Source organism: Thunnus thynnus, chromosome 5, assembly GCF_963924715.1.
Source record: "Thunnus thynnus chromosome 5, fThuThy2.1, whole genome shotgun sequence".
Lineage (NCBI taxonomy): Eukaryota > Metazoa > Chordata > Actinopteri > Scombriformes > Scombridae > Thunnus > Thunnus thynnus.
Genome location: NC_089521.1, coordinates 17,921,124 through 17,932,766, shown reverse-complemented (window position 1 = coordinate 17,932,766; position 11,643 = coordinate 17,921,124). Strand labels below are relative to the sequence as shown.

Here is an 11,643-nt window from a genome sequence, read left to right as displayed (position 1 = left end):
TGTGAAAGAGGACTTAAATGTAATTTGTGCTTCATATTTGAGTAGTATTATAATAGATTTACAAAGAATAACAAAGACTGAAGTTGTAGACCTGATAAGGGAACCAGTTATGTCTCATACTGTGCAATAATACTATTTTCTGAGCACAACAAAAGTAAACGTATGGTCAATATGGGAGAAAAATAAACAGAAATGCAGGGGACAAAACAGCTAGTTTAAGCAAAATAGTACAACAATATATAGAACAACAATTAAAACCAACACTAAACAACACTAAATGTTAACTTATAAAATTAGAGAGTTAGATAAAACTGCATTTGATTATAAATGACGAGACAATCTCAATTTATTACAGTTTGATTTCTAAATATAAAGAATAATAATAATAAAGTTTATTTATATAGCACTTATGAAAAACAGAGATTATAAAGTGCTTTGCAAGGACAAAATGAATGCAGTAATTGCAAGAGAAAAGCAGGAAGCCAATGTTTTTCAAAATATAGCCAAATTCTTATCCATGTATACAGTGCATTCAACCTGGGTTCACTGTTCCCACTACGAATACTATGTGACGCCTCTAAAACTAATTGTCCTTTATTCTATATGTTCAACACATCTATAAAAATCCTTATAAAAATGCTATTATTTAATTCATGTATGTAGAACATAATTTTAAAAAGGTGCTATGTAGAGAACAGTAAATTCAGTATAAAAAATGCACCACTTTATCTTTCTATTTATACATAATACATACTGTACAATACAATACAATAAACTCAGTATCCAAAATGGAACAGCCACTGCTAATGATTATGACTGACAGGATTAACATGTTATGTTGTTAAATCATTTCAAAAATATTTGGAATACTATATTATTACTGTGTGGTTAATAGAGGAAACACGCGAGACTGGTCCAAACAATCATTCACTAACCACTACAGATACTATTACTAGTGTCGGAGAGGTGTCATAAGAATTATTCAAGACAATAATGAAGGGCAGTACAACTTTGTACTCTTCATATACTCTTTCTGTGTCATTTAACTAGAACTGTTCCTTGAGTGAAGACCCCCTGAAACTGTTGGTGGAATGTAAAACAGGTGCTGCACAATTGGCTCCTCCACAGGAGGGGCGCAAGAAAAACAGCCGCCCCTGCAGGAACATGACTGACAGAACATCACATTCTCCAGCCAGCTGTATCTCCAGATGATCCCTTACTTACAGAGTCAGACTTAAGGGATAACATAGATAACATACAGCATGTGTGCAATATGGATTCATATTAGACTGCATTAAAAAAAATCGCACTCTGGTGATTAAATATTTCTCGATCGTACATTTTCTGTTATCTCTGGTGGATTAGTTTGGATAGCACAGATATATATATATGTTTTTCATAAGACTAAATACATGCAGATGAAAACAAATGAAAGAATCTTCACTCTTTTCTTGACACCTTGTGTGTTCTTCAAGTGGCGCTGTAACATCTGGTATGGATTTATACATAGAAATCCTGGCTGGGGATTCAAAGAGAAGAGTTTTTAATTGAATCCACGCTGAAGCCAGCGAGACTGAAATGTCTTCTGGCAAGAAGCTTCAAATACATACTCATGTTGCTTTGTCATGGGACCTCTTTCACAGATTGGAACTGTTTTGGGGGTTTCTTTTGCCCTTTTTTGACTCTGTCAAACTGATATGTTTTTTTCCTTGTTGATACATAGAGAATAAAAATAACTTCTTGGTTTTGTCAGGAAATACTTGCTTTCTAACAACTGAAGTCACCACACAGATCAAAAATGCATTTTATTGAAATCCTTTTCAGTATATACAGTAGTAGTGGTTGTCCTGCTGCCTCCCTTCCACTAGTCCAGCCCCGACCATAGCACATACCGGCACAACACTAAACCTACTGCTGTGCAACAATACACATATTCACAGCCCACAGACAGCAAATTGCTTCTCTCATTCCCCACCACGCCCTGCCTTCATTCTCAGCCACCTGCAAAACAAACTGTGCTGGAAATTTCACTACAAATTACCCTGTGTCTGCCAAATCCCCCCGGGAGCGAAGGAAATCAAAACCCTGGATCTCCCTGCCCCCACAGCTACAGGCCTTAGCCTCACTCACACAGAAAATATCTTGACTGTATTTTTGCTTATAATACTAGGACTAACTGTTTTTATTTAATTTAAATGTATATGATATGTTTTGGCATTTTTGTTCCACTGAATTTTAGGGCTTTAATCACTATTTTATAAGTATTAACTGAGTTTATTTTGGCATTAAAAGTAGAGAAAAGCTTTAAAAACTACTATTAAACTTTCACCAAAAAGCTGATTTGAATAAAATCGTCTAGAGGTGAAGAATAGAAACCATATGAAAGGTTTTAGTTTATGTTTGTCAACACCAATTTTATGAACAACCCTCACTTCTGTGGGCTTCAGGTCAACATGACATTGTGAAACTAAGCCTCCATTCCCACTAAAAAAGAGTGAAAACTGAGACCTGTTTCGCTTCAGGGGAAAATCAAAGGAAGGCACATACTTTAGCAGTGAATAATGATCAACAGCATGAACGCTGGCATTTACATTGTAAGGGTCACAGTGCCTCCTGGTGACGGCTCTGCAGAACTCCAAACAGACAGGAATGTCAGAGCGAGAGTGAGTCAGTGGCCGATGTGCCAGAGAGATGAGTGTTGAAAGCTCCTTGGAAAAAGGATTAGGGCTGTTTATGTTGGCCAAGTGGCCCGCTGCCAGCTGCTCAAGTGTGCAAACTTCTTAAAGCTGCAGAGCTTCGGGTTGCTCATGAATCTTCTCATCTATTTACCCTCCACCCAGACTGTATGGATGGTTGTATTTTGTTCAGGGGGGAAAGCCCCCTCCACTTCGGCCCCCACCTCCAAAACAGCACACTCCACTCAAAAAAAAAAAAAGCGCTGAATTCTACACCAGCCTCCAAAACACACCCATATACAACGTGTGTGGGTGTATAGCCTACTGTATATGTATGTATGTTTGGATTGTTCAAGGTAAGAATCAGGTTATATTCTTCAACAGGAGCAGACTTGATATGGATTTCATCAAATAAGGGAATGCTTGGATTGGGAGCAGAACTGTCCAGGTTGGAGGTAAAGGAAAAAGGGGAGAGGCCCGTGTATCAACAGTAGGATAAGACCCAGCTTGGGAGCTGGCAGGAGGCCAGAGCTCTGCGGCCTGGAGCTACATCAGAGCAGGGTTCGTGAGCTGTAGTTATGAGACGAGGGTCCCAGGTCATGGAATAATAAAAGGCATAGAGCCTCTGCATTAATAGAGCTAAACTACAACTTTTGTTCTCCTCTGTGGCGATTATGCTCGGCGAATGTTGATATAGCTCAGTTTTCCTTTCACTTGGAATCTAAATGTATGGGACTACTGTTTGAAATAAAGGTCTTATAGACGTATATTCAACAGTTATGAGAAATTCAGTGGTTACATATTCACAAAAATGAAAACCAATTCAGCTTTCATTGTGCTTTTAAGTTCCTACAGCAGTTAAATGTCTCTTTAGGATGTATCATCAATCTGTTTTTTTGCTTAAGGTACAAATTGTTTGGACAGCAGTTTTGGGGGATACAATCTTTCAACCGGAAAATCCAAATTCAGACCCCATTACAGCGAGTATCCATGGGCCAGACATTGAATTTCCTATAGTGCTGCTCTGATGCTGACCTTCTGCTTTGACTTCTGCATGGATGGGGAAACAATTTATTTTACATTTGGGGTTTTAAAATCCTGCCAGTTATGTCACTGGGTGAGGTATTTTTCTTTATGCATGTATTTTTTCCTATGCAAAAGTATTCATATAAAGAATTGAGTGTGGTGTCCAAGGGTGTAAAAATGACATGTTTTATGGTGGATTTTTCCTTTAAATTCAATCACTACATGATGTGTTTTCACTTGGTTGACCAAAGCTACAAGTCATGAAGACTGGTTTCCTCTAAAAGTTGAATCAAGCACTGGGAAGACAAACATTAAACCAGAACATCTGTATGATGATGAGAATATTTACTGTAGGAAATGTTTCCAAATCCACATCAAATGTTGATTGCAATTGTTCCTCACATAGTGTAGTTTAATATTTTGGCTAAAATCTCATTGGAACTGGCCAGAGACAAACTAGGCTACTCTAGAAAGGGGATACATTCAACTTCTGATGAGTTCACTTGACCTCACCTCCAATCAGGTGTGCTCAGAAGACTTTGAGGTATAGCTTCACATGCCAAGACATGAAAGTATGGAGCCACAATGTCAGATGTAAATGCCAAAATAGTTTGAATCATTTTATACCTGCTGCTATTATGCAGAACCTTGTTTGTAGCTTTAGGATAATTTCAAGTATTTCATAATATATTTTTAAAGTCTGCATACCATATGATTCACTTTAAATGAATGGTCATTTTAAATAAAAAAATAATACATTTAGTCAATTGTTGCATTTCTAAAATTGATGTATAAAACCATATAATCATCCTACATGCAGTCCTCGGGAGGTTTCAAGCAATAAGATTGTCTGATCGCTCCTAAACAAACATCTTTTGTTAACTTTTTGTTAACGTTTTGTTTTGTATTTGCTATCAGTAATCATTGACTGATTGACTTGTCCCAGTATATTGTTTATCTGTCTCAGCAACCCTGTGTGCTAATATAATGTTTGGGGGAAAATCTGTCACAATAAAGAAAACACATCAACATGTCAGAGAATACTTCAATTCACACTTTAAAGTTTGTATTCAAATAGGAACATGCTGAATGAAGAGATTCAGTCTAACACATCCATCATGTCAATTTTCCCATCTAAAAATGGTTTACAAATTGACTTAAAAGTTTGAAAAATGTGTCAACAGAAGAATCGTTCCAGGCTCATTAAATTAAAATACTATAAAAAGTGCATTGGACAAGCCACACAAATCCACTTTGACTTAATTGCCTATCAAACAATGTAAGATGAAGTGTGCAATGTTATATAAACTTGACAAGAAATCTTTAAGGCACTTTCCTAATGTATTGCTCACATTTAATTCAGAGAACTTGTAAATGAGTTGATGTAGTTTTCATCCTTGTATTTTAAAGACTGCACTGTCAAATGAATACAACCTCTAACAAAATACAGTATATTGCACCACACTGTTACTGTAAACACAATTCACACTTTTGGCACTGAATTCAGACCCAGAGAGAAGGCACGAGGAACATAAACAATGAAAAAAAAGGACATATAAACACACAAAATAAGTTATATCCAAAAAAGCACACAAATAAAGCTCAAACCCGTGTCAAATACTTGGTAACCCAACATGGTTTTGCAAAAGGGGAGTACAGTTTAAAGAGGGGAGCGCTGTAAAAATATGTTTCTCTATTGGGACAGATATCAAAATGATGCCTGATAGATTATACTGATATGATGATACATTATGAGTAGATAGTGACAACAGGCACTGTTGAAAAGGCAGGTTGTGATACAGAAATGCATACAGGGTGGATTTTTTTTTTCCCCAGAAAAAAAATAAGATATTTCCATTTGCAAATAATGTTCAGCTTGAAACTTAAAACATAATCATCAAACTTAATAAACCAACCAAGGAACAGTAATCCCAACAAGCATCAAAATTTTGTCACAGGATCAGCGATCAACCTCATCAAGAGCGACATTTTCAGGGAAGTGTATTTTATAAAGTGTATTTCATAAAGTTTTTATAAAGCTATTTGATGAAATGTAAAAAATGAAACCAGTGTGCAGCTATTTCAGTTCAAGTATCTGCATCACAGTTACAGTATAATAAAACTTAACTGCTGGAAATTAGACCCATGCTGGTATTGAGTTCATCTTACATCGTAAGAGATTTGGCTTAATCTTGATTGTCGCCTACTTATGAGACCCAAAATTCCTAACAATGACTGCTTTGTTGAGACTGAAGTCTGCACTATCCTGGTTCTTGCTTAGGTCCTCCAGTACCAAGGCCTGGCTCTGAGCTGTTTGAAGACGTGACAGTTGACAGTGATGCACCACTACCATCTGCTGGCGAAGCTACTCCATTATGTTTTGTTTTGAAATAAATCACATAAAATAATGGCAGGACAATGCCTATCAGGAGCATAGCAACCACAGCGTTCCACCACTGGATGCCCCAGTCTGCACCGTGACTGATGAGGCGCTTTCCTCTGAACCCAAACCTTTGTGGTCTCTCAGAGTCATCCATGAAATCCGTATCATGATCATTTGTGGTCTGAATCAGTTTCTCAATATCATTGTCCACCTCCATAAGAAAGTCTGTGACCTCATGTAGATGTGGTTGGGCTCTGGCTCTGTCTTGAGGCTCCACCAGTGTGGTTGATGAATGTGGCATTTCCTCCTGAGGGTCATTTAGGTCTGAGTAAGTCTCTGTTAAAAAGCTGTGTTTCTGAACTGGTATTTTGATGGATTTCAGTGCAAACAAATCTTGCTCCTGTATAAGATTGTTGACCCGCTTTATATCTGCCACCTGTTAACAGAAATAGGTATGAAGGTAAATTAATGTCAACACTTAAAAGGTCACTGAAGAGACAGATCATTAACACCAGAAATGATAGAAAAACACCTGTGACTATAAAATATTTTTACCTTACAGCCATACTGCAGTGCGAGCTTGTTGAGATTGTCACCATCCAACACCTCCCGCTCGAGCAGCTGGACATTCCTCAGTCTGTCCTGCTCCTGCCTTTGGAAAGCCCGTGGCCTCATCTCCATGACACTGAGCTCGTCATCGTCTGAGGATGCAGCAGACTCATTCGGCCTCCTCTTGAACATGTACACCTGGCCATCTGCACTGGCGTGGACATCCACCGGAGCTTGGAAAGCCTGTGGAACATGCTCCCCACGCCGCATGATTACAATCCAGCCTGTAAGGCATAACCCAATTCCAACATTAAAGCACATTTAAAAGTCACAATAGAGGGTTTTTTTGTTTTTTAAAACTTAGCTCTCATCTGAGATAGACACATTGAACCATGTTTTTGGACCGTTTCTGTCCATATCCACTACTGTACTTGACAATGAAATTTAAACACCTCATCAATCAAGACTAATACAGATCAAATGAAAATTTTGTATCAGCCATTAACACACTGTCAAACAGTGACTGCATCTCTCCTGAGGTGGTGAGAGTCCAAGCACTGAAAAATCTGCTCAGTACAGAACTACAGGTATCTTTATTTTGTTTTGTTAAACTGGTTCGTGTTATATAACAGAATCAATTTTCCATGCCAGTGCTGACTGATAATGTTGATCTGTCAAAGTACATTTGTGTCATATTCAGTGGGTGGAAAGCACCAACGCATTCATTGGAGGCTTAGGTGACTCATCAGGGCTACACCAAAGAAAACAGTAAGTTTATTTTAACTGACAGAAACTTATGCACCTTAGATTTATTCATCATCTCTGGTGGTCAAAAAGAGCTCAGGTGATTAACAACGGACAAAGTCTAGAGTTAAAGAAGACCACGTCATAACCATCTTATTGAGATGATAGGTCTGTAGGGTACCATGTTTCAAATGCTTTTAAACTTTCTTAGGTATCAGGAAAACATGTTACCATGGTTACCAGAGCTTGAATAGAAATAGTTATATAGGTGATCACTTTCTTGGCAGTTCCCATGAGCATTAGATGAATCTTGTGAATTTAAAGGTGCAATATGTAGGAACCTGAAATTCCTTCTCACTAGTGTCTGTTCGGAACGGGTTATAAATAATAAGTTCTCAATTAGTAAATAAATGTTCTTTTCTCATTTCAAGTAGCCTAAAATAAAGGCTGCATTTCAAAATAAAATAATGTGCATGGATTGATCATATTATCTCTTAGATCATTCCTATTTTCTGTGCCTTCAGTTCGGATTTGAGTGAGTATGTTTGCTCCAAAGATTTGTGCTTTGTCTGTAGTGGCGCTTCACAATCGCTGGTCTCAGACCATATTAGACAAAGTATTAGGAAGTATTTCCTTCATTTTATGCATAACTACAGTCGTCGTGTATTTGGCTCTGAGTGCTTCCAAAACGCTAGTGACCTACACTCAACCATGTACCTGAACACCTCTTGTGTAGACATGTGGTTCCCTCGCTGTTGCTGATCTGCTAAACGTGCTGCTCATGCCATATTTGCTCAAAAGATTTGTGCTTTGTCTGTAGTGACGCTTCACAATTGCCACAGTCTTGAAACATATGAGACAAACTGGTCCTTTTGAACTGCCCGTCAAAGTATTTGCTCTATTTACATGCATAACTACAGTCAGTGTGTATTGGACCCTGAGCTCTTCTAGAATGTGGGTGACCTACACTCAACGCTGTACTTGAACGCCTCTTGTGTAGTAACTCGCTGCTGTTCTGCTAAATGTGCTACTAACACTATGCTTTCCATCTAGACACCAGGTAAGAGTGTCCATTCTTTATTAAAAGCTTTTTGCTGTCTACTTTTCAATGGACTCAGTCAGCAGAGCTCTGGAGCTCTGCCCTGCCTCTGCACAGAGTGGAGCGGCTTGCTGATTGCTGGTTTATTCAAAGTTTCTTAACATTTAACATATCATGGGTCCAAATTGCACCACATCCAACACAGCACTCCCTTGGATCCCCAGCCATATACCCGCCAAGTGTGGAGTCAATTGGATGGACAGTTCAAGACATACGCAAAGGACATACATACATACAGACAGAGATTCCTTCCTTTAGTAGATAGATTAATGACACCGGTGGCCATTAAATGAGCTGCAGTCAGCATCCTGTTGCTTGCGTGCATGCTCGCACTCCATCTCTGCAAGCTAGCCATTGTGCTAACATTAGCCAGCTAAAACCACAATATCACAATATATTTCACATGCTTTGCAGTAATGTTAGCTTACTTGCAATCAACAGGAATAAAGTCAGCTCGCGGTCAGACATTGACATTTTTAAGCTAACGTTAGCTAGTGTTGCACCGCTGTAGGAGTACGGGAGAGAAGCAAGGCACTCAGGAGCACATAAACATTACATCCTTTGGATTTTCCTGGCAAAACCATCCCAAGTCCTTTACAAAGAAATTAGTCCACAGGCTGTTACAGGCAACCCAGAAAGTTGGGAAAGGTCTCATTTTATTATTTCTTCACATTCTGTTGATAATTCTAGTTAATTTTTGAATGTTGTAAACTAAAATTCTTACATATTGCACCTTTAATAGTGATTTAGGTTGGGAGTGAGAGCACCCTTACTAACATGAGTTACAAAATGTTTAAAGTTACTTAAAGTATTACTTTTACACAGATTACAAACTTAAGTTAACTATATTTACAACAGTTCATTGGTGTTTATGTTTTTAAACAGCTTTATTGAAACAAATATACAACAAGTTTACAGCGCCTTGTGTATACGACCTGAGGCTACAATCTCAAACACACCATGGGGACTAAAAGTTGTAATAAAAAAATTAAAAGTTGAATAAATATCTTGTAAAGCTTACAGTAGTTATATGTTTTAACAGCTGTTTTGTTTGTACATTCAGATACCGAAGAAATGTATTGTTTGATATGGACACTCAGCTCTGAAAAGTTTGTCTTTTTCCTTAAGAATTTGGATTTGTGAATATAAAATTTGGTCAAAATAGAACGCAAATTAATCAAATAGCTTCCTGTCATATTCAGTGAATCCAAACAATACATTTTTCCAAAGAAATAAAAAGTGAAGATAGATATGATCGGCAATGAATTGTGACAATTCACTCAACAGGTGTTTTGTATGTGGACCACAGACCAATATAAACATATCAGCGTTTCTCTGAGCTCCCCACAGAAAGTGCAACTTACATCAATGACTGTCCACAAAGAGTGATTAGTTGGATAAAAACTGTGAAGCATTCTGAAAGATATCGCTTTAATTTTGTTAGTAAAAAAAACTTATGCAGCAATAGCCAAACGCATTCCCAACATCACTGGTGTTAATTTAACTTTAAACCGAAACATGACTTCATAATTAGCACGGCCAGGCCGGATTTATTGAGTGTCATGTTGTCAGAAAGCGGGGCTTACCAGAAGCCCTTGAAGGCAGCATTAGCGTTAGCTTTCATTAGCTAAAAGGCTAAAGCTAGCAGGTTAGCTTTAGCCTTTGACGTTAAGCATGTGTTCACCAAACTATCGGCACCGTGGCAGAAAAACAAGCCTCTGCGACAATGACAGTTAGTTCACGTGCTTCCGACCAGGTGGATAAACACAGTTTCACAGACTTTTTAGACTGTCCTGTTCCCATCTAGTTACCTTCTCCAAATGCTTTGCCAACAGTAATATATGCCGCTGCCTTCCCAGTGCGGTCCTCCCCGGATTTCACTTATTACAACATCAAGAAGTGAGTAGTAGCTGACGGTAGGCGATATTATTTTTCTAGGATAGCGAAGTCATGACCCGCCCTCTTCTGCCTCTGATTGGCTTAGCGTAATATTCGTACCCTAATCCTAACCAATCTCACTTCTTGTGCCTAAACCTAACCAACCCAACCAACGAAGGCAACGAGTACTAGCCAATCAGAGGTAGAGTAGGGCGGGTCATGACTTCGTCGTCCTAGGAAAAAAAAATAGACTGACGGTAGCTAGTCTACTTCTTTTCACCCTCTATAAAAGTGGCAGGTAGAAAGAAAAGGAGCACTACTGCCTCCCACTGACCACACGTTTTATTTCCTAAGGAATCTACCAAACAAAAGTTAAACTAACGCTACATGATGAAAATGATGATGATTATGATTGTTGTTGCTACTATTTTGATGTTTTTTTTCTAGTCATTTGTGATATAAAATAAAGATGCACGTAACACTACTGTGCAAACACTAGGTTCCACATGTGACTAATTTCATATTCAGACAGTGAATCAGTGAAAAAAATAAAGCAAAAAACAAAAACATTTTCATTTCTGATTTTGACCACTATCATTATTAGCTGAAAATAACAGCTACACATAATTGGGTTTTCTGCCTTGTGCCATGAAGTACCTGTTACTAAGTAGTTTATGTCAGTGCACTAAAATATTTTTTCAAACATTAGCACTAAAACTGCAGGACACAGTTTATTGTTTGCTTGTTAAATCTGGAACTCATATGTTAAAATACTTGGTAACTAAAAGGCTCCTCTTCTTCTGACATCTGTTGGTAGAAATACATATTACATCTCCTTTAAGCCAAGCATATGTGAGGTCAATTTTCCTTCTCTACCTTATGTCTTTTTAAGTTTTCCAGTAGGAGACAAGTGGTGGTGAGGACAGCAATAGCACACAGCCTTGGGCTGAGAGGATGCTGAAAGTGAATACTAGTTTCTGGATCCTTGGGGAAAGAACCAAAGGCCAGAGTAGTGGTGATGCCCTCTTGTTGTATAAACATACCACTAGATGGGGCTATTGGTCTGTCATACGTTAGGCCATCTGCGTAGAGCAGCTCTTGTGCTAAACTGATGGAATATGATGAGGACCATCAGGAAGAAAGGTATGAGTCCTACACATGTACCCAATCAATAAAAGTAAATTATTCTGCCCAATTACATCACTACAAGAAGAACAAGTTAAAAGTATGGTCAGCATGATATTGCTCTGTTCCTCTGTCCATGTTTTTAAGATATTCATGGCTTGTAC

The 11,643-nt window shown here is 38.2% G+C and overlaps 1 protein-coding gene across 1 annotated transcript; it reads right to left on the bottom strand.

Moving 5' to 3' along the window:
* Nucleotides 1-4,734: 4,734 nt before the first annotated feature.
* On the bottom strand, nucleotides 4,735-10,402 carry lysmd4 (LysM, putative peptidoglycan-binding, domain containing 4). Its single transcript, XM_067589707.1, has 3 exons — nucleotides 10,288-10,402; nucleotides 6,640-6,917; nucleotides 4,735-6,520 (listed from the first exon to the last, which is right to left on the bottom strand). The coding sequence occupies exons 2-3, from the start codon at nucleotides 6,901-6,903 to the stop codon at nucleotides 5,963-5,965; spliced, it is 822 nt and encodes a 273-aa protein (XP_067445808.1). The 5' UTR covers nucleotides 6,904-6,917; nucleotides 10,288-10,402; the 3' UTR covers nucleotides 4,735-5,962.
* Between the last annotated feature and the right edge of the window lie 1,241 nt (nucleotides 10,403-11,643).

What these genes read in the sequence shown, in the direction of transcription:
- lysmd4 (XM_067589707.1), bottom strand. Translation starts at nt 6,903, where the DNA reads ATGCGGCGTGGGGAGCATGTTCCACAGGCTTTCCAAGCTCCGGTGGAT. An exon ending in CACTGCAGTATGGCTGTAAG is followed by an intron (nt 6,521 to 6,639) that starts GTAAAAATATTT and finishes TTCTGTTAACAG; the next exon opens with GTGGCAGATATAAAGCGGGT.